At 45.9% G+C, this 22,377-nt stretch overlaps 1 protein-coding gene across 3 annotated transcripts in view; it reads left to right on the forward strand.

The window, feature by feature from the left end:
• The window catches only part of LOC147117252 (retinol dehydrogenase 12-like), a 73,756-nt gene that overhangs the window by 5,791 nt on the left and 45,588 nt on the right, over window positions 1-22,377 (forward strand). For all 3 annotated transcript variants that reach the window (XM_085988064.1, XM_085988066.1, XM_085988065.1), the window contains exon 2: window positions 9,909-10,015. In XM_085988064.1, coding sequence (XP_085844190.1) covers window positions 9,909-10,015 — 107 coding nt within the window. The remainder of the gene's footprint in view (window positions 1-9,908; window positions 10,016-22,377) is intronic.

Below are 22,377 nucleotides of genomic sequence, written 5' to 3' on the forward strand. Positions count from 1 at the left end.
AGAGTATACACTCTCATCGAGGACATGACTACCTACGAGACCGCCATCAACCTGCTGAAACAGAAGTACCGGACCCCGGTAAACTACATGTACGCTAGGCACCTCCTAAGATCACGGCCGCAACAGCCAGGAGAATCAGTAGCCGAATTCTCACAGGCGCTATATGCACTCGCCAGGAACTGTGACTTTAAATCGGTGTCGGCAGCCGAAAATACTGAAGATAATATCCGCGACGCATTCCTGAAAGGCCTACGGTCCGAGTACTCACGGCAAAGACTGCTGGAAGCTAAAGACCTCAGCATGGAAAAAGCTGAAGCCCTCGCTATCTCCCTGGAAGTGGCCCACCAAGATCAGGAAGCATTCACCAGGTACTGCTCGCGACCCTGGGACTCGGGCCCGACCCCTACCACAGCACCCTTCCCAGCGCCGCCCCCGGGACCTACCTCTGCGTCGGCGTCCCGGACCCGACCGGCCCCGCCACCCCCGGCACCGGCCCCGACATCGGGCATCCGCGATCGGGCCGCCGGCTGTTTTTTTTGTGGCCAGGAGAAGCACCCGAGGTCGCGCTGCCCAGCCAAGAACTCCATATGTAGAACCTGCCTGAAGAAAGGCCACTTCTCCAAGGCCTGCAGGAGCGGATCCTCAGAGGCCAGCAGTGCCGCATGCGAACTATGGGGGCGGCCATCTTCGTTTAGGGCAACTGAGGCCAGCATCCCCACACATGAGTCATGGGGGCGGCCATCTTTGTTTAGGGCAACTGAGGCCAGCATCCCCACACATGAGTCATGGGGGCGGCCATCTTTGATTAAGGCAACCGACCCCAATAGTGCCTCATGGGGCCCTACCTCGTGGGAGACGCCATTTTACTCACCACGCCCGACCGCCTCGCCCGCAGATGACAACGACTCGCTCAGCTACACACTAGCTTCCGTCACCCTGGACCAAGCCCGCCCGCACCATCTGTCCAAGTCAATGATGGACATCAAAGTGAACGGCCACGCCACGACCTGCCTGTTCGACAGCGGAAGCACGGAGAGCTTCATCCACCCAGACACGGTGAGCCACTACTCCCTCTCTGTCCTACCAACGCGCAGCCGAATCTCGATGGCATCGAGGTCCCACGCCACGGACATCAGCGGCTACTGTGTCGTGACCCTGTCGGTTAAGGGCACGGAGTATAAAAACTTTAAACTCCTCGTCCTCCCCCATCTCTGCGCTGCCGTCCTACTAGGGCTGGACTTCCAATCCCACCTCCAAAGCGTAACCCTAGCATACGGTGGACCCCTCCCCCCACTCACAGTCAACAACCAGCAAACGTTAAACCGCCCACCGCGTAACACCTGCAGCCTCTCCACCCTCAAGGTCCCGCCACCCTCTCTGTTTGCTAACCTTACCCCTGACTGCAAACCCGTCGCTACCAAAAGCAGGCGGTATAGCGCCGGGGACAGAGCCTTCATTAGCTCTGAGGTGCGGCGCCTCCTGAAAGAGGGCATTATCGAGGGGAGCAGCAGCCCCTGGCGTGCCCAGGTCGTAGTCGTAAAGACCGGCGATAAAAACCGCCTGGTCATCGACTACAGCCAGACCATAAACAGATATACCCAGCTGGACGCATACCCCCTCCCCCGCATATCTGACATGGTCAATCAGATTGCACAGTATAAAGTATTCTCGACCATCGACCTGAAGTCGGCCTACCACCAACTCCCTATCCACCCTGAGGACCGCCAGTATACCGCCTTCGAGGCGAATGGGCGCCTATACCACTTCCTTAGGGTCCCCTTCGGTGTCACTAATGGGGTCTCGGTCTTCCAAAGGGAGATGGACCAGATGGTTGACCAGAACGAACTGCAGGCTACATTCCCCTACCTAGATAACGTCACTATCTGCGGCCGCGACCAGCAGGAACATGACGCGAATCTGGAGAAATTCCTCCGTACGGCCCAACGGCTGAACCTCACCTACAATAAGGAGAAATGCGTGTTTAACACCACGCGCCTTGCCATCCTCGGCTGCGTAGTGGAGAACGGAATCATCGGCCCCGACCCAGAAAGAATGCGCCCCCTCATGGAGCTACCCCTCCCCCACTGCCCTAAAGCACTTAGGAGAACCCTGGGGCTTTTCGCCTACTATGCCCAATGGGTACCCAATTACGCGGACAAAGCCAGACCCCTCCTGAAAGCCACTTCCTTCCCCCTCACGGAGGAGGCGTGCACGGCCTTCTCCCTCATTAAGGGAGACATAGCCAAGGCCACGATGCACGCAGTGGACGAGTCCATCCCCTTTCAGGTGGAGAGCGACGCCTCCGACTTCGCCTTAGCCGCCACCCTAAACCAGGAGGGGAGGCCAGTGGCCTTCTTCTCAAGGACCCTACAGGGCCCCGAGATCCGACATTCGTCGGTCGAGAAAGAGGCCCAGGCGATCGTGGAGGCAGTACGGCGCTGGAGGCACTACCTGGCAGGCAAACGATTTACCCTCCTCACCGACCAGCGTTCGGTGGCTTTCATGTTTAATAACAAGCTGAAGGGCAAAATCAAGAATGACAAGATTTTGAGATGGAGAATCGAGCTCTCCACCTACGATTATGAGATCTTGTACCGGCCAGGCAAGCTGAACGAATCCCCTGATGCCCTTTCACGAATGACATGCGCCAGCGCGCATATCGATAGGCTTCAGACCCTCCACGACCAGCTCTGCCACCCCGGAGTCACCAGACTCTACCATTTCATTAAGGCCCGCAACCTGACCTACTCCATCGAGGAGGTCAGGACCATGACCAGGAACTGCCAGACCTGTGCGGAGTGCAAACCGCACTTCTATAGGCCGGACCGAGCAAGCCTGATCAAGGCCACCCGCCCCTTCGAGCGCCTGAGCATCGACTTTAAGGGGCCCCTCCCGTCCTCTGACCGTAATGTGTACTTCCTCAACATCGTTGATGAGTACTCCCGTTTCCCCTTTGCCTTCCCCTGCCCCGACATGACCAGTAGCACGGTCATTAAGTGCCTGAATGCCCTCTTCGCCTTGTTCGGGTTCCCGAACTATATACACAGCGACCGGGGCTCCTCCTTCATGAGTGAGGAACTCCGGCAATACCTCCTAGAGAGAGGTATTGCAGCAAGCAGGACCACCAGCTACAACCCCAGAGGTAACGGTCAGGTGGAAAGAGAGAACGCGACGGTATGGAAGGCCGTCCTCTTAGCCTTAAAGTCTAAGGGCCTCCCAACCTCCCGCTGGCAAGAAGTCCTCCCGACAGCGCTGCACTCCATCCGGTCATTACTTTGCACGGCCACTAACACCACCCCCCATGAACGAATGTTCGTTTTCCCCAGGAAGTCGACTACGGGAACCACTCTACCAACCTGGCTGACCGCCCCGGGGCCGGTCTGGCTGCGGAAACACGTGAGGACCCATAAAACGGACCCCCTGGTCGAGAGGGTGAACCTCCTGCACGCCAACCCCCAGTACGCCTACGTGGCGTACCCAGACGGGCGGGAGGACACTGTCTCCCTACGAGACCTCGCACCCTCAGCCGATCCGGAAACACCGCCACCACCCCCCCCAACCTCAGTCCAGGTAGACGGCATGCCGGAACCCCACGAGCCCTCGCCGACCACGCAAACACCAGCATCAACACCGGATAAGGCACCAGCACCGGATAAGGCAACACCACCGCTGCGGCGATCGGAGAGGCTTACGAAGCCTCCGGACAGACTGACCTACCAGAATTGGTAGTACACTTCACCCCGCCGGACTTAATTCTAAACAAGGGGTGAATGTGGTAAACCACGTTCACTATCGTTAGCACTGTTCACCACTGTTCGTTATAACTGTATCACTGACCACTATTGTATCACGGTACGAGGTCGCCTCTTGCCACACTGCTATACCTGGGATGACCACTGCCGACTCCGCCTTGGCTCCACCCACCAGGCCAGGTATAAAGGTGAGCGACTGGCTGGTATTCCTCCTGCTTGGATCGGATCACCCACGAGAGTGGGCTGTTATTTAGTCAATAAAAACCTTTAGTCACCTTCGTAACTCTTCGCCTTTTATTGGAGGAATTGATAGGTATATCACCTACCATTGACAATGTACAGACCCAGGCTTCGACAGAGCTGCAGGAGCTGTTTTCCGTTGGTATTTGTCTGCTTGTCGCAGTTGTGCCTGTATGGAAGGGAAGGGATATCGAAGTGGTTATTCCCGAATATGTAATTGTTTCCCTGATTATTGGTGAAGTCTGGTTCTTCGCCAGTTCTTGAATTGAGGTCACCACAGATCAACACGTTCCCCTGGGCCTGGTATTGGATAATTTCCCCCTCAATGTTGGAGAAGGTGTCCTCTTTAAAGTACGGGGATTCCATTGGGGGGATATAGAGTGCGCAAATGAAAACATCTTGGGTGTTAGAGATAATCTCCCTCTCAATTTTGAGCCACATGTGGTTTTCGCCCTTTTTTATAAATTTGATGCAATTCTTAAGCTCTGTTTTAAACCAAATCAGTATGCCTCCGAAGTCTCTGCCTTGGGTTACTCCTGGTAATTTATTGGAGGGGACCACCAGCTCTGTGTACCCTTGGGGACGGCCAGTATGTCCTTTTCCTTGATACCAAGTTTCCTGTAAAATGATAATATCTAGATCTTTAGTTTCATCTATGAACTCTGGGGTCCTACTCTTCACGTCGAGCACTGAAGAGCGTAGACCTTGGATATTCCAGGTCGAAATATATAAGGATTTCATGTTAAGTTTCTTGCTATGCTGGCATTTATCTCATGAATTGTGTTGCTATTAAAGTCTGTTCTTGGCAATATTGTGGAAACAGTGATTCTAGTGTTTGGAAATGTATTGCTTGCCTTCCTAATCACTGCTCTGAGCGATGTTGCTACCCCTTTCTGCTGGGCCTTTAGGTCATTTGTGCCCGTGTGTATTATTATGTGTTGGGGGGAGCCTAATTGGGTTTTGGTCAGCCATTCCAGGGCTCTGTCTGTTGTTGGGCACCAGATCTTTTCTAATTTACTTCTAGGGAAGAGCTTTTTCTCCCATAGAAATTTCCCATTTGAGTCTATGAGTATTACGATGTCAGCCTTGTTTGTGTTTACTGTCTGGTGGCTTTCGCCTGGACTCATAGCGTGTGTGTTGGGCTGGGGTGGTCGTGTCTGGTGTGTGCGCTCCTCTTGTGAGCGGCTCGCTTGTGGTTCCACAGTGGTGGGGGAAGACTGAGCTTCAGTATGCTGGTTGGTCTGTGTGGCACCCCTTGTATTGTGTGTCTGCTGCTGTTGTTCAGTGTGGGAGTGCAGCTGTTCAGTCGGGCTCTGTATTGTCTTATCTCTAGCCTCTGGCTGCTGGCCTAATGGTGCTATCTCTCCTCTATGGCTCTCTTTGTTTTCCTGCAGCTCTTTCACCTGATTCCCAAGTAGATTCACCTCTCTCCTGTATCTCTCCCTCTCTTGCTTTTTGTTTGTGTTTCAGCTTAAGGACCTCCTCTCTAAGTTTAACCATCTCTGTCTCTAACTGATTAAATTTATCCTTTAGTTGTATCTGGCTGTGTGATCCCAGGGTATGTGTCTGGTCGGCCCTGGAGGGCTCACTCACTTCCTGGCTAGGCTGCTCTTCTCTTGGTGAGCTGGAATTAGTAGGGGGACTATGTGTGGCTTTCTCCCTGGTAATTACACTGGGGTTAGTCAGTTGTATCATGTGGCTGTGGGGCCCTGGGGTTAGTGTCTCTTCACATTGATGACTCTGGGGGACCACCTCTGGGGTGTGTCTGCGGCAACTTGTCATCTTCTTTCTTCCATTGTCTTAATTTAACCTAAACTTGCATATACTGTAACTTCTTGTATTGTTTTATGGTGCCTTTCTTGGTGGTTAAACGTGTGACATTAACACCGTTTCTATTTCCAGGTAGACAGTTTCTCCGGCAACTCACTTGGGTAAACAGATACTATGTACCTTACTGTAACAGAATCTCATTTAAGCAATGATATACCTATCATCTCATCCAATGAAAAGCGACGAGTTAAGAAAGTAACTATAGGTTTTTATTGGCTAAATAACAGAGCCCACCCTCGTGGGTGATCGGATACAACAAGGAGGAATGCCAGCCAGTCGACTACCTTTATACCTGGGCAGGTAGGTGGAGTCATGGGCGGAGTCAGCAGTGGTCAGCCCAGGTATAGCAGCGTGACAAGAGGCGACCTCGTATAGTGATACAACAGTGTGAACAGTGATAACCATAGAGTAACGATATAACAGTGATAACTATAGTGTAACGCTAGTGAACGATAAAAGTGGTTTACCACAAGCAATTAAAGGCCAGTTTAGTTACATAGACTCTTTATTGTTACATAGGTTCCTTTTGATATGATGTCACTCAATACACATTTTTAAAAGTTGTAGCCATCAGTTAGTGGGAGTCTTAGCAAGTTAGCATGCTATAATAAGAGTCAGAAAGACTTGTACACTGCCTTCAGTCAGCAGACTGTCTGGTTAATAGTTTTTATCGGAGGCCACTTGACCCAAAGAAGGGAACCACCTTTGTTTGGTCAATGTCATCTGCTTCTGTATATAAATGAACTGCCATTTAGCCTGAATACTAAAATCACTTAAGGGAGGAAATTAGACTCTTGTTAGATTAATGATAATTAACCCCTTTGCTTGGACAACGGCAATATTACATCCTTCATATCTTACTAGTTAATCTATCTTGTCTTGTTCAGTGTATAAATCAAACAATTACAAATCAATTCATCCCCAGATGCAATAGTGGTGAGATTTTACTGGCACAATGTGCTTCTCTCTTTGAAAGGAAGCACCACTTTGTTGAATTAAGTATTGGCTTCTTCCAAAGATAAAACAAGAGATCCACTGCCTAGGTAATTGATGGGAACAGAACTTTAGCTAAATTCACGACGAAGTAGAAATCAATGAATTTGGGTGCAGAATGTACCTCCTTGCTGGCTTAGAACCACTGGTGAAAGTTAAAGCATATTCTGCTGTGTCATGATCACTTCATAGGGTACTATGCAAAAGCTTTCTCTCAATACTGTTTGCAAAGGAGCTAATTAAAGTAAATTGGGTGTTTTCTTTTTACTAAGCGTTGTTATTGCCCTGATGTGACAATCCAAGATGACGGTCACTTTGGTATGACCGTGCATTACGCTAGCTTGAACATTTTCTTCATAAGAGTTTATCTTTTGTTCCTCCCTTCCAAAATTTTCATAGTATGAGGAAGGATTTTAGATTACCTACTAAAGTGTGGACTTCCTCATTCTTTGAATGTAGCTTTTAATATATACAAAGTTCCTTCTTGGTTTTCAGTTTTCCTTTGATCCAATGCACCATAGAACTTTCCAATAAAGTAACTTTGTGTATGCTTCCAGTCTCAAAGTAGCTAGTTCTATCTTGTATCAAATCAAAGAATGAAGCTGTGGGTCAGAATGGGTGCTTTTATGTAACTGGGATGGGAACAGCACCTGACCAAATGCTACTGTTTGGCACAAAGCTTTCAATGGAGCCATGACTTTCAATATCTTTCCTAGTCTGGTTGAGATCTGCTGATTCCACACAGACAATCATTCACTGAAACAAAAGCAAAATACTGGTGATGCTGGAAATCTGAAATAAAAACACAAAATGCTGGAAATACTCAGCAGGCCAGGCAACATCTGTGGCGAGAGACACAGTTAACGTTTCAGGTCGATGACCGTTCGTCAGCCACCTTGGTTTGTATGACTTAGAACCACACGAGATACTTTGTTTACCAACAGAATCGTGGGGAGCCAAGCATTTTCACTTTAATTGCTTTTACTGTATAATTTCTTTTGCAGCTTATTAGAAAAATAAGGCTGTATTATGTTTAAAAGAACGTGTTTTCTCCCTGCTAACAATTTGAATTTCTGCTCCCTGGCAGAAGTTATAAACTAACTTATATTTTTACAAAATGTTTGTAAATACCTCAGTACTTTCCCTAATCTGTGCCCTCCCCCCTCTCCCACACACACAAACCAGAATATTCTCTTTTTTAAACTTCTACTGCTTTAAGAATTGTGATATAGAAGTGACAATAAAAGAACACATGGTAGATCTGGTCTGTCTGTCCTGTCTACTTCTTGAATTACGCAAGTATCTAAACATAATAAAGATTATTGGCTATCCCTTTCAAACCTATGTATTCAAGTGTCAACATTCAAATAGTAATAATCATCTTTCCCTTCCTGCCAAAAAAAACAGGATGTGTATTCCATCTCTCGGATCTGTGTAATGGATAAGGAGCTGAACCTATTTCTCTTGAAAGCAGAGCGAGGCAAGGTTATCCACTGCCCATTTTATTCGGGGTCTTCATCTACAGTGTGTTGAATGCCATCATAAGGGATAGAGTTGGAATCTCTGTTCCAAGCATTTATGAAAGTATTGCAAATTATATTGTGTCGTTGGCAGACTCAGTTGGGGCTCTGGTTTGGCTTTGTGCTACCACTTTTTGATATAGTGGTGAATTCTCCAAATAGGGTAATTTGGCTTTTTATGGCCCAAGAGTAGATTTCAGAGGCATTCATTAGAATACAGGGGCATTTTACCAGTTGTTGATTTGTATTGGCAATTAGCAGTGGAGGTGGAGGCCAACATCAGTCTTTGGGACACATGTTGAAAAGAGGCAAATGCCACTTTGTGCATGCTTGTTATTTATCATCGACAGCAAAGTTCAGATGCAGGTTAAACTTGTGACATATAGGACATGTGTCCAAATAGTTTGCCTTCTTGATTCAGATAATTCCTAAGGATTCCTGAAGTGAAAACACATTGTCAAGACATAGTAAGGAGTCTTTCACTTTACTGTGTTGTGCCTGATCTGGGTTTTAAAATTAGAAAAGTGTTCCAATACTGAAATCCCTTGTCTAGTGCAAAATTTCACTAACACTTCAAATTCCCACGCCCCCGCCCCCCCTGGTGTTGAAGGGGTAAGGTAGGCTTGAGTGTAAAACTTAATTCTGAATCTGAAATGATTGGAAAGAGAATATACTGGAAATCATAGCTGTTTTAACATTTCTGGTGACGACCCTTCATCAAAACTGTTATTTTAGAATTCCAGCATTTTCAAGTTTTTAAAATCTCTGTCGTGTAATGAAGTGAATGGAATTGGATCAGTTCCATTCTCCAGCCCAAAAGTTTTAAGCCAGTTTAAGCTCAATTTTGGTATTAAAAGTTCTCATTATTGTCATCATGAGGATTTCAGTAAACAACAACAACTTGTATTTATATAGCGCCTTTTAATTCTTTGGCTTTAACTACCCCAGAGGGCTGTGGATGCTCAGTCGATGAGTATATTCAAGACTGAGATTGATAGATTTTTGGGCACTAAGGGAATCAAGAGCTATGGGGATAGGGCGGTGGGTAAGTGGAGTTGATGTAGAAGTTCAGCCATGAGTTTATTGAATGGCGGAGCTGGCTCAAGGGGCGTTCGAGCCTACTCCTGCTCCTGTTTCTTATGTTCTTGTTAATGTAGGAAAATGTCCCACAGTGTTTCACAAGGACAGAAGATGACAATTGACACCGAGCCAAAGATGGAGATATTAGAAAAGTGACTAAAGCTTGGTCAAAGAGGTAAGTTTTAAGGAGGGTCTTAAAGGAGGAGAGTGAGATGGAAAGACAGGGGTCTCGGAAGGGAATTCCAGAGCATAGGGCCTGGATGGCTGAAGGCAAGGCTGCCAATAGTGGGGTGAAGGGAGTGGGGGGAAGCTCATTTCCAAAGTTGGAGGAACACAGAGTTCTTGGAGGATTGTAGGGCTGGAGGAGGTTTTAGAAGTACAGAGGCATAATAAAGCACAGTGAAATTTCATATCTGTGATAATACGTCAGTCTTTAGCATAAACCAGAATTACAATTAACATGTTGCTGTGAACTTTTGTTTCTCATCAACAGAACAGTTAATAAATGGTCAGAAGCTAGACTGGATGGAAAGACTATAATAATAACTGGCGCTAATACTGGAATTGGCAAAGAGACTGCAAGAGACCTGGCAAAGAGAGGTACAAGTAGCTTAACAACTTGTTATAGTTTAAATGCCTTGAAATTCACTGGTGGTAGTGGTTATATGACTTGAATTTTCTGGGATTAAATATAGCATTTTCAAACTGTTATTTTTTATTATTGATTGTAATAAAGATTTTGTGACTCAAGTTTAAATGTAGCACATAAATAGTGACCTCGAGACAAATATAAATTTAGTGATGTTGGGAAGTACATCAGACCAGGTGGAAAAAGATGGAAAACTGTACAAATTCCCACTAAATTAGAAGTCCCAATTAATATGTCCCGACCTGGAAAAGGTACAATAAGGGGTCTACCTTCAGAGGTTGGATGGAATAGAAATAGTTTCACTATGTTTCTAACTTGCCTTCTGACCTAGGGGTGCAAAATGTTCATTCCGATACACTGAGCACATTTTGTTTAAATAGTAAGATATTAAAATGAATAACTTTTTATACAGTATCGCATGTAATATGCATTTCTTATTCACATTTTAATATCTTAAACTGCAAGACTGTATCTGTAACCACAAAAACATACAAGTTCATATTTGTTGTGATAATTGTATTTGATGAATAAATTGTGTGTAAATATCACCTAAGGGTAAAGTAGTATAATTTTATGTTGGAATATCAGACCCATAATACAACAACAACAACTTTGTTTATATAGCACCTTTTAAAGTCCCAAGGCTTCACAGAAGTGTAAACAGACAAAAAATCAATTCCAAGCTGAAGTAGGAGATGTTGGGAGTGATCACTAAAAGATTGGTCAAAGAAGTGGGTTTTAAGGAGGGTCGCTTAAAGGAGGTGAGGAACTTGGAGAGGTATAGAGATCTAGGAAGGGAGTTTTAGAGCCTAGATGGCTGAAAGTGCAACTGCCAATGATGGATGCAGGAGCCCAGAGTTGGAGGAACACAGAGTTCTTGGAGGGTTGGAGGGCTGCAGAAGGTTACAGAGATGGAGAGGGGTGGGGCCATGAAGGAGATATGAACACAGAAAGAGAATTTTAAACTTGAGGTGTTGGGGGACTGGGCACCAAGGTAGGTTAGTGAGCACAGTGGTGATGGGTGAGCAGGCCTTAATGCAGGATAGGATATGGGCAGCAGAGTTTTGGATGAGCTGAAGTTTATGGAGGGGGAGCGATGGGAGGTCAGCCAAGAGAGTATTGGAATAGTCGAGTCCGGAGGTGACAAAGGCATGGATGATTGTTTCAGCAGCAGGTTGGCTCAACCCGGGCTGGAGATTGGTGATATTACAGAGGTAGAAGTAGGTGCTCTTTGTGGTCGAGAGGGTATGGAGTTGGAAATTCCGCTTGGGGTCAAATAGGATGCCAAGTTTGCAAACAACAGTCTGTTCAACCTGAGACAGTGGCAAGGGTATGGAGTTTATGGCGGGAGTCATAAACAATGGGTTCAGTTTTCCCAGTGCTCAACTGGAGGAAATTTCGGCTCATTCACGACTGGAAGTCGGACAAGCAGCCAGACAACAGAGGCAGTAGAGGGATCAAGACAGCTGATGGAGTGATAGAACTAGGTGTCCTCGGTGTAGATGTGGAACCTGACGCCATGTCTTCGGATCATGTCACCATAGGGCAACATGTTGATGAGGAGGGGTCCAAAGATATATAAATGTGCTTTAAACATAAAATAAGGCAAAATGGGTTGATCCAGATTGCTTCAGCTGAACAGTGTTGGAGAGGTGTTCTGACAGAGAGGCACTTGGATATTAATGACTCAACTATACAGCTATCATTTGTGTACTAATGTACAGTTTTTCATGCTTGCACAGAGTGGATGAATGTATTGTTTTAATGCAAAATTTAGCTACTACCAACCACTACAAGTGAAAGGTGCCAGTGTATCTATAATTCATGGACAAGAAATATACACCATTTAGCAGCCACCACAATGATTGAAGATGACAGATAAACAAGTGATGATGCATTTCTGAAACACTCAAGTGCTGCTTCTTTCAACAGCACAGTTTGCCCTGCCTGTTTGTACTGGCTTCTCAGTTCTGATGAATATATATACTGTACATACAGAATTAGTCACTGGATGTACATCTGCTACTGTACATATAGGAATTGTGTGCAAGCTTTACTTTTATTCTGAACGTTGCTCACAGATAAACTGTGAAGCGTTTGGTACTCGGCTGAACCACCATCTTCCACATTTTTGTTGTGTGGGAACTGCGAGTAGGAATGGCATCCAGTCTTGGCAGGGACCAGTCTGATTTTATATAAACAAAAAGTAGGACTTCTGTGGCTCAGGCCTTTATAATTTTCTTTACAGAGTATGCAGCTGAGCCGAGCTGGCAGAGTCCTGCGCCCTCCGACTAGGACTCTCCACTGCTGTCCCTGTCTCCACCATCTGCTGATGCTCACTTGTGAGCTGTGATACACCAGGTGACAACACTGCACTATCTCGCGAAGGTACCACCGAGGTGTGAGTGTCTGCACTGGTGCTGGGTGCGCTGAATTCTGCTGACGCTGCGCCCTCAGAGGTTGCAGCTTCCTCTGAGGAGTCTGGAGGCTCAGGCTGTTCTTCCTGGATAGTGGGGATGGGGGCTTTTGATGGTCCTGTGGGGAGTAAAGGAAAGAGTCCGAGATGTGAGGCTAAGGTTACATGCACATTGAATATTGCAGATGATCAAAAGTCAATCTGTTAGAGCATCAGAATCATTATCATGCAATGTCAATGAGAGAGATGATAAACTATTCTGTCACCAGCTTGCGCTGATGCACCCATCTGTCCGTGCCCCACTTGGGCATCCTCCTCCACTCCCACGATCTCCAGGGCCGCCACCTCCCAGGGGGTGAGCTGGGCTACTGAGGGTGGCCCTCCTCCTGTCCTTGCTCTTTCCCTCTTATTGTGAGCTCTCTTTTCCTGCAATGAGGGAGACAAGTGGAGTTTGAGTGAGAATGAAGGAGTGAGTGTAGAGAATACATCTCATTGATGGTTAGAAGGAGACAAAGATGGGGTGAGGTTAGAAGGAGACAAAGATGGAGTGAGGTGGCAAGACCAAGGGCCCTCCCTGTGTGTTGTAAGTTGTTTTCATAGCATCACCGCGATAGGGAGTGTGAGGGCTGCATCGTCGAATAGTTAGTGTAATGATATCAGCAAATAGTGATGGTATTTGCCTGTTTGATTATGATGCCTTACCAGCATATTTGCCTGTTTGATTATTTATGCCTTACCAGCAGAGGGCATGTGAGAGAGGCAGAGTTTAGTTTTAGTTTCGTTTTAGATGGATCTCTAAGATGGTGTCTCCTGTAATGCTGTTAACAGAGTTGAACATACTTTAGATTAAAAGACATTCTCTTTCATAAATGTGTCGTCATTGAACCCAAATACAAATCAATACATGGTGTCAGAAGTGATTGAAAGAGATGAAGAGGAAAAATCTGAAGTTAAATCAGCTCTCCACATATTAGCAAGCCAAAAGAGAACATCGTTACTTACCATTGCAGAATAGCTAACGAAGTGAAAAAATGGAAGGTTTACACCCACCGGCGAAGCTTCAGTTGACAGGTAATGTGGCTGAAAATTGGAGGAGGTTCAAACAACGTTTGGAGTTGTATATAGCGGCAATCGGAGCTGACGAGAAAAGTGATAAAATGAAAGCGTCAGTGTTCTTACATGTCGTGGGTGATGAAGCGCTGGAGGTGTATAATAACTTCACATTCGCTGCTGATGGAGACAAAATGAAGCTAGATAAAATAATGGAACAGTTTGAGGCCTACTGCATACCTAAACGTAACGTGATGTTTGAGAGGCACAGATTTTTCACATGTGTACAGAAAACGGGAGAGACTATTGATCAGTATGTGACTGAACTGAGAAACAGAAGCAAAACATGTGAATTTGGGGGACTGACAGACTCGCTGATAAAAGACAGACTGGTGTGTCGTATTCCAGATAATGGTCTAAGGGAAAGACTGCTAAGAGAGCAAGATCTAGACCTAGGAAAAGCCATAGCACTGTGTAGGGCTACAGAGACTGTGAAGTCGCAGGCAAAGGAGCTGTTCAGTGACAGTAGCTGCAATGTGGATGCAGTGAGTAAGAACGGACACAAACCGTTTAACAAAAAGAGCGCCAATGTGAAAAAAGAGGCGTGGCCAGCGAACAAAAATGAAAGGGGCAATCGAAAGTCATGTAGTCGATGCAGTACACAGCATCCACCAAAAAAGTGTCCAGCATATGGTAAAACATGCAATAGTTGCAACAAAAACAACCATTATGCCCGTTGCTGTAAGAACCAAGCGCAACAAAGCAAGGTCCATGCAGTAGATGAAAGCGAGATAGAGGAGTTCTATGTAGATGTTGTGTCTGAAAACAAAAAAGAAAAAAGAGACTGGATGTTGACACTAAAAGTGAATGACATACACATTCCATTTAAATTGGATACTGGAGCACAAGTTAATGTGATATCAGAGACTGATTTTAAGAAAATTAGACCCAGACCAAAGATACATGGAATAAAAGTGAAAGTGACAGGATACTCCGGTACTGATATACCAGTGAAAGGAAGATGCATTATCAAAGTGACACACAAGGACAGAGAGCACACGCTAGCATTAATCGTGGTGCCAAAGGATGTGCAGGCCATACTAGGTTTAATAGCCTGTGAGAGACTGAACCTGGTAAAGAGTCCTCGTTGTGGAAAGCGAAGGAGAGACAGTCTATGATGAACTTATGAAAGAGTACAACGACCTATTTAAGGGTCTAGGCTGCCTTCCAGGAGAACACACGATCAGAGTAGATAAAAGTATGCCAACGGTCATACATCCATGCAGAAAAGTTCCGTTTGCTCTTCAAAAGCAACTGAAGGCAGAGTTGGACAGGATGGAAAGCCTGAACGTGATTCAGAAGATAGATGAGCCAACTGAGTGGGTGAGTTCCCTCGTCGTTGTGGACAAAAAGAATGGAAAGCTCAGAATTTGCCTGGATCCAAGAGATCTAAACAGAGCAATAAAGAGAGAGCACTTCAAGCTTCCTACATGTGAGGAAATCATTTCACACTTTGCAAATGCCAAATATTTCAGCAAGTTAGATGCATCATCAGGATTTTGGCAGATGAAACTGGACGAGGCAAGTTCAAAACTGTGCACGTTCAACAGTCCATTTGGCAGATACAGATTCCTAAGGTTACCATTTGGCATTGCCTCAGCTCCTGAAGTGTATCACAAAACTATCCATATGATCTATGAGCACCTGGAGGGAGTTGATACATCAATGGATGACATCATAGTATGGGGAACCACGAGAACTGAGCATGACGAGAGACTGAAAAAAGTGCTGGAAGCAACAAGGAAAACAAACCTGAAGCTGAATAGAGAGAAATGCCAGCTCGGGGTGACAGAACTGACATTCGTGGGAGATATCCTTAGCAGTGAGGGCATCAGACCAAATCCCAGAAAGGTGTCCGCCATTGAGAATATGCCAAAGCCACAATGCAAAAAGGACGTGCAGAGGTTTAATGGAATGATCAACTACATGGGTAAATTCATATCCAACCTCTCAGAAAAGATGGCGCCACTGAGACGACTAACTGAAAAGAACATAGAATGGGAATGGAATCATGAGCATAAGAAGTCATGGAGCGATCTAAAGAAACTGCTCACAGAGGAACCAGTTCTGAGGTTTTATGACCCAGCGAGACCCATCAAGATATCATCAGATGCATCACAGAGTGGGCTCGGTGCCGTTCTTCTGCAAAAATATGACTACTGGCAACCTATTGCATATGCATCGCGCTCAATGACAGACGCGGAGACGCGATATGCTCAAATAGAAAAGGAGCTGCTCAGCATCACATACGCCTGTGAAAGATTTCACCAGTTTGTGTCAGGACAAGCAATCAGTGTAGAGACTGACCATAAGCCCTTGATTGCATTGTTCCAAAAGCCACTAAATAGCTGTCCGCTTAGAATACAAAGAATGATGATCAGGCTGCAACGCTATACGCTGAATGTTGCGTACACACCAGGTAAGCTGATGTATACAGCAGACACGTTGTCCAGAGCTGTTGACCCAAGTGAGCCCGCAAACACCAAAATGGATGAAAAAGTGAACGCCTACGTGGACATGATCACAAGTGCACTGCCCATAGCAGATGCAAAAATGGAGCTCATAAAGACTGAGACAAACAAAGATGAAACAATGAGACGACTGAGGAAAAGCATCTTGGATGGATGGCCCAACATGAAGTAAGACTGCTCACCTGACATGGCAGAGTACTGGAACTGCAGGGCGGAACTATCAGTGGTCGAAGACATCATCTACAAAGGAAGTAAAATAGTTATCCCAAAGAGTCTGAGAAAAAAGATGCTAAAAAGGATCCATGGAGGACATCTGGGAATCGAAAAGTGTAAGAAAAGAGCATGAGAGGTGATGTACTGGCCACGAATCAACCAAGATGTGACAAATGAGGTGTCAAACTGCACAATATGCCTGAAATATCGAGCAAGCAATCCGGTAGAACCACTAAAGCCACACCCAGCACCAGACAGACCTTACCAGAAGGTAGGCGCTGACCTATTCGTATGTCAAGGGAAGGACTATCTTGTAGTCACAGACTATTACTGTAGTGTCCGTGTGTAGATAAAGACACTGAAGACAGGAGTTGGTTCATAGGTATTTACTAAGCAAGTCTGGGGGGGGTTTCTAAAGGATATACACAATACACAGGCTTATATAGCCCAAGTGGCAATTACCGGCATTACGCACACCTGGGGCTCTTAAAGGCACATACACCACAATTCCTCCCCTTCTAGCTAACTAGTACATCATATTTTAAGTAATTATTAATTACATGTTATATGCAAAATAATATACATTGCTGTATTAATTAATTATAAGTTAGCCTCTCAGGAGGCTTCCTGACTCGGTCCGGATAACGCCTCGGTGGTGTAGTAGGTTCTTCTGGCAAGGTTGATTCGGCTTGAAGGCCAGTGTCGGGTTCATCGGGCTCCAGTATCACCGGATCGGAGGTAGATATGGGTATCTCTACTTCATCGTTAGATGTATAGAGTGGTGGTGTAGGTTGTCCCTTTTCGGATGACTTGATGATTTGGTCAGCATGGCGCCTTATTATGCTGTCTCCGATGTCCACGGTATACATCAGTGGTCCTAATCGTGTGCAGATAGTTCCAGGCTGCCATTTCTCGGTACGGTAGTCCCGGGCCAAAACCGGTTGGCCTATCTGGAAGGCCCTAGTTGGCCTTTCATTCATGCCCTGAAACTGCCGGTTCTCCACGTCCCTTCGGATGTTGGGCTTAACCAAATCCAGCCGGCATCTTAGGTTTCTATTGTAGAACATCATGGTGGGAGTTTGGTTAGTAACCATATGCGTTGCATTCCTATATGCAAATAAGAAGTTATCCACCTTGTGCTGAAGTTTTATGTCTTCATTACCCATGGCCTTTATGGCCTTCTTGAAGGTCTGGACAAACCTTTCAGCCAATCCATTGGTGGCGGGATGGTATGGGGCGGACGTGTAGTGCTTTACCCCATTGTTCTTTAAGAACTTTCTGAATTCTTCGGACACAAATTGCGGTCCATTATCAGAACATATCTGCTCCGGCAGCCCATTCCTGGCAAATATGGTCCTTAATACTGTGATGGTTTTTTCCGTGGTGGTGGAGGACATCTTTATTACCTCCGGCCACTTGGAGTGTGCATCAACTGCGATTAAGAACATTGAGTCCATAAATGGACCAGCAAAGTCGATGTGCACCCTTTGCCAGGGAGATGAGGGTCACTCCCATGGATGTAGAGGGGCCTGTGGCGGAGCATTTTGGACCTTCTGGCATCCTAGGCTGCTCTTGGTCATGTCTTCGATGTCTCCATCGATACCTGGCCACCATACAAACGCCCTAGCTAGGTTCTTCATTTTCACTCCACCCAGATGCCCCTCGTGAAGCTCCTTTAGCACTTTATCCTGGAGTTTGGGTGGAATCACCACTCTGGATCCACACATCAAGGTTCCTCGGCACACTGACAGCTGTTCTCTTCTTTGCGAGAATGCTGGCAACAGTGGTTCGCCATGTGCTGGCCATCCCTTCACTGTTAAATCGTAGACCCGTGAGAGAGTAGGGTCATTTCTTGTCTCCCTTTCAATGGCAGAATTTGTCACCGGTAGACATTCCACTATGGTAGAGTGGAATATCTCTGCTGGGTCTACTGTAGGTGCCTCTTCTATCGTTGGCAACGGTAGGCGTGATAAACCGTCAGCATTCCCATGCTGTTTTGACCCTTTGTATTCAATGTTGTATTGGTGTGCCCCTAGAAAAAGGGACCACCTCTGTCGTCTTTGTGCCGTCATAATGGGGACACCTTTTTTAGGGTTGAATATGGAGATGAGGGGTTGATGGTCAGTCAGCAAGGTAAATTTTTGTCCGTGTAGGTAATGGTTGAATTTCTTTACTCCCCATACCAGGCTGAGTGCTTCCCTGTCTATCTGGGCATAGTTACGCTCAGCTGAGTTCAATGAGCGTGACGCAAAAGCTATCGGCCGTTCCGAGCCATCAGGGAATCTATGGGACAATACCGCTCCTATGCCGTAAGGGGATGCATCGCACGCCAGCCTGATTGGTAGTGATGGGTTGTAATGAGCCAAAATTTTCTCGGATGTGATTAAGTCTTTACATTTATGGAAGGCACGTTTACAGTCTTCGTTCCATTTCCAAATCACTCCTGTCTGTAGAAGATCATTAAGAGGGTGTAGAATAGTTGATAAGTTCGGTAAAAATTTATGATAGTAATTTATTAATCCCAGGAATGACCTCAATTGTTAAACATTTTCAGGTGCTGGGGCTTTTATAACTGCTTCAATTTTTTCAGGTGACTTATGCAACCCTTCCTTATTAATTATGTGGCCACAATATGATATCTGATTTTGGAAAAATTCGCACTTGGGGCGATTTGCTCATAGGCCCCGTTCTTTCAGCCTAGTGAGCACCTGCTCCAAATTGGCAAGGTGCTCGTTGTCGTTTTCTCCTGTTATAAGGATGTCGTCTAGGTAGCATTGAGTCCCCGGAATCCCTTGCAGGACTTGCTCCATAGCTCTTTGCCAGATAGCTGGAGCTGATGCTATTCCAAAAACCAGTCGATTGTACTGGTACAGGCTTTTGTGTGTGTTTATTGTGAGATACTTTTTAGAGGTCTCCTCAACCTCCATCTGTAGATATGCCTGTGCCAAGTCAATTTTTGTGAAACGTTTCCCTCCGGATAGTGAGGCGAAAATATCTTCTATCCTCGGAAGAGGATACTGTACCGTGTGAAGGACCGGGTTTACAGTCACCTTAAAGTCCCCACAGATGCGAATTTTTTTCTGTTCCTCAGAGTTATTTTTCAATGTTTTTTTCATGACTGGAACGATGGGTGTTGCCCATTCGCTCCAATCTATTTTGGATAATACGCCTGCCTTTTCCAAATTCTTCAGCTCTGCCTCGACTGCTGGACGTATTGCGTATGGCACCGGTCTTGCCTTAAAAAATTTTGGAATTGCTGTATCTTCCACTTTTATTGAGGCGGTGATGCCTTTCAAGGTTCCTAGTTTCTCTTGAAACACTTCTTTGGCGTTGGCCAAGATGTCTTTTAATCGTTCAGGTATGATGTCATCATTGTTTTTTGCCTTACTGGTCACCGTCAGTGCCTGAATGGAGTGCCAGTCTAAACGTATCTTCCTTATCCATTCACGTCCCAACAACGGTGGACCACCATCTTGTAGAATGTATAAATACAACTTTTGTATTTCTTTGCCGTTGTATACCACAGGCACCCTTATTTTTCCTTTGGGGTAGACTTTCTGCCCCGTATATGTTTTTAAGATAATGGATGTGTCTTTTAGAGGTATATGCGAAAATAGCCTCTCGTAATCTCGTCGATTTATTACGGTTAGAGCTGATCCTGTATATTGCTCCATTTTAACTGGGGACCCTGCTATTGTGAGGGTAACCCAAATGGTTTGGTAATCCTCTTTGGCAAGTACATTATGTAATTTGAGACAGCTTAGTCTCTTGTTTCCGGAGTCGCTATCGCTATTCTGGTCTTCGGAGCTATTGTCCGTCATCATTTGTACCTTCCTGTACTTTTCTTTATTGATTTTTTGTTTTCTGTCAGTGGATTTATTTTGTCCAGATTGGCATACCCGTGCAATGTGTCCAATCTTACCACATTGCCTGCATGCTTTGCCCTTGAACCAGCAGTCCCTCTGGTTATGGGTGGATCTGCCGCAGCGATAACATCTTCCGAACTCCTGTGTCATTTTATGGGTGCCGAAGTCCTTTGTCTCTTGTTGTATCTCTGCAGCTCCTTTTGCTGCTGCTTCGTATGATACAGCCATACTGAAAGCTTTGTCCAATGTTAAATCTTTTTCAGAAAGCAGTCTTTTTTGTGTTCCTTCACTTAAGAGACCGCAAACAAATTTGTCTCGAAGATAATCCGATAGTCCTGCTCCGAATTGGCAGTACTTTGATAGCTTTCTTAATTCGGTTAGGTAATCAGCGTTACTTTCATTCTTGTGTTGATTTCTCTTGAAGAACTTGAATCGTTCCGCTATCAGCAGCGGTGTTGGGTTTAAATGCTCCTGCAGGATATCAACAATTTCTTTAAAAGTCTTGTCCTTTGGTTTGGCTGGAGTGATTAAATTTCGTAACAGCCCGTATGTCTTCGCGCCCATTAAGTTCAGAAGTACTGAAGCTTTTTTTTCATCTGTTATTCCATTTGCAGTGCAATAAACCTCTACTCTTTCCACGTATGTGGTCCAATCTTCTATTTCACCATCAAAAGCCTCAATATTACCAGATTTAGGCATTTCAGAAAAGATACGGCGCTTCCCGCGCTTTTTTTTTCTGTAGCAACGATATGGCATTTCCCGCGCTTTCCCGCCGCTGCTACCGATAACAACGCTGTTTTACTGTGGTTTCCGTTTATTCACTGTTGGAGACTCGTTCCCGACGGAGGTCTAAACGCTGACCTGCTTGCCGTGCCGGCCGTCTCTCGAGTGCACCCTCCCAGTCCGTTATTGCTTGCCTCCGATTTCGCTGCCTGTCTCAGCTGTAGAGCCCGCCGCTGGAGCTCCAGCCTGACGCCCAGGAAGGATTAGCGCAGTACCTGTCACCAGCTTGGCCAGCTGGTGAAACCACAGTTTCTCTTACTTCCTTGAGTCTTCTGGACGCTGGAGGAATCGATGTCCTTGAGGTGCTGCCGAACTGCAGGTAAGTCCGTTTCCACTTCGTCGCCACTGTAGTGTCCGTGTGTAGATAAAGACACTGAAGACAGGAGTTGGTTCATAGGTATTTACTAAGCAAGTCTGGGGGGGGGGTTTCTAAAGGATATACACAATACACAAGCTTATATAGCCCAAGTGGCAATTACCGGCATTACGCACACTTGGAGCTCTTAAAGGCACATACACCATAATTTCTCTTAAAGGCACATACACCACAATTACTCCCTGTATCCAGAGGTTTGTAGACTGTACACCACCACTGCAGATGCTGTGATAACATGTATGAAAGCCATATTCTCCAGACATGGCGTGGCAAGCGAGGTCTTCACAGACAACGGACCCCAGTTTTACAATGCAAGTTTCCGACACTTTGCCAAAGAGTGGGACTTTGTCCACACAACGTCAAGTCCTCACTTTCCACAGTCCAATGGACTAGTGGAAAAATCAGTCCAGACAGTGAAAAGACTGATGTACAAGGCAAGAGACAGTGGAACTGACTTCTACCAGAGCATGATTGTATACCGCACAACGCCGCTCGAGTGTGGTATGTCACCAGCCCAACCCCTTATGGGACGTCTGCTAAGGTCAAACCTACCCATCCCGGAGAACCTCCTGAAAACAAAAGAGGGGGAGAAAGTGTGGAAGTTCAAAGAACAACAGAAAGAAAAGCAAAAGTACTACTATGACAGAGGAACACAAAACCTACCTGAACTCCACACTGGTGACCAAGTAAGGTTCAAAGACAAAACAAACATATGGACTCAGAAGGGAACTGTCCTGAGTGAAGTTCAACCAAGATCATACACCATTCAGACAGATGAGGGTGCTGTTCTGCGAAGAAATCGTCGAGATCTTCTCATGGGACCAGCCACAGCAAGTCAAAAGACTGATACTGTTGAACAACTTGATCACACAGCAGGTCAAAAGACTGATACTGTTGAACAACCTGATCACACAGCTGAGAAATCATCACCTGAGGCAACAACTCAGATTCAAGGACAATCAATCAGAAAATCCTCAAGACGCGTGAAGCCTCCTGAGAGACTCATTGAGCAAGTTTAAGGACTATTGTTATAGAAGGAAGTAATGTTATCTTATTCTCTCTTCAAGTTATAGAGTAT

This window comes from Somniosus microcephalus, chromosome 5, assembly GCF_052327205.1.
Source record: "Somniosus microcephalus isolate GS21.2 chromosome 5, FLI_Smic_1.0, whole genome shotgun sequence".
In the NCBI taxonomy this organism is placed as follows: Eukaryota; Metazoa; Chordata; class Chondrichthyes; order Squaliformes; family Somniosidae; genus Somniosus; species Somniosus microcephalus.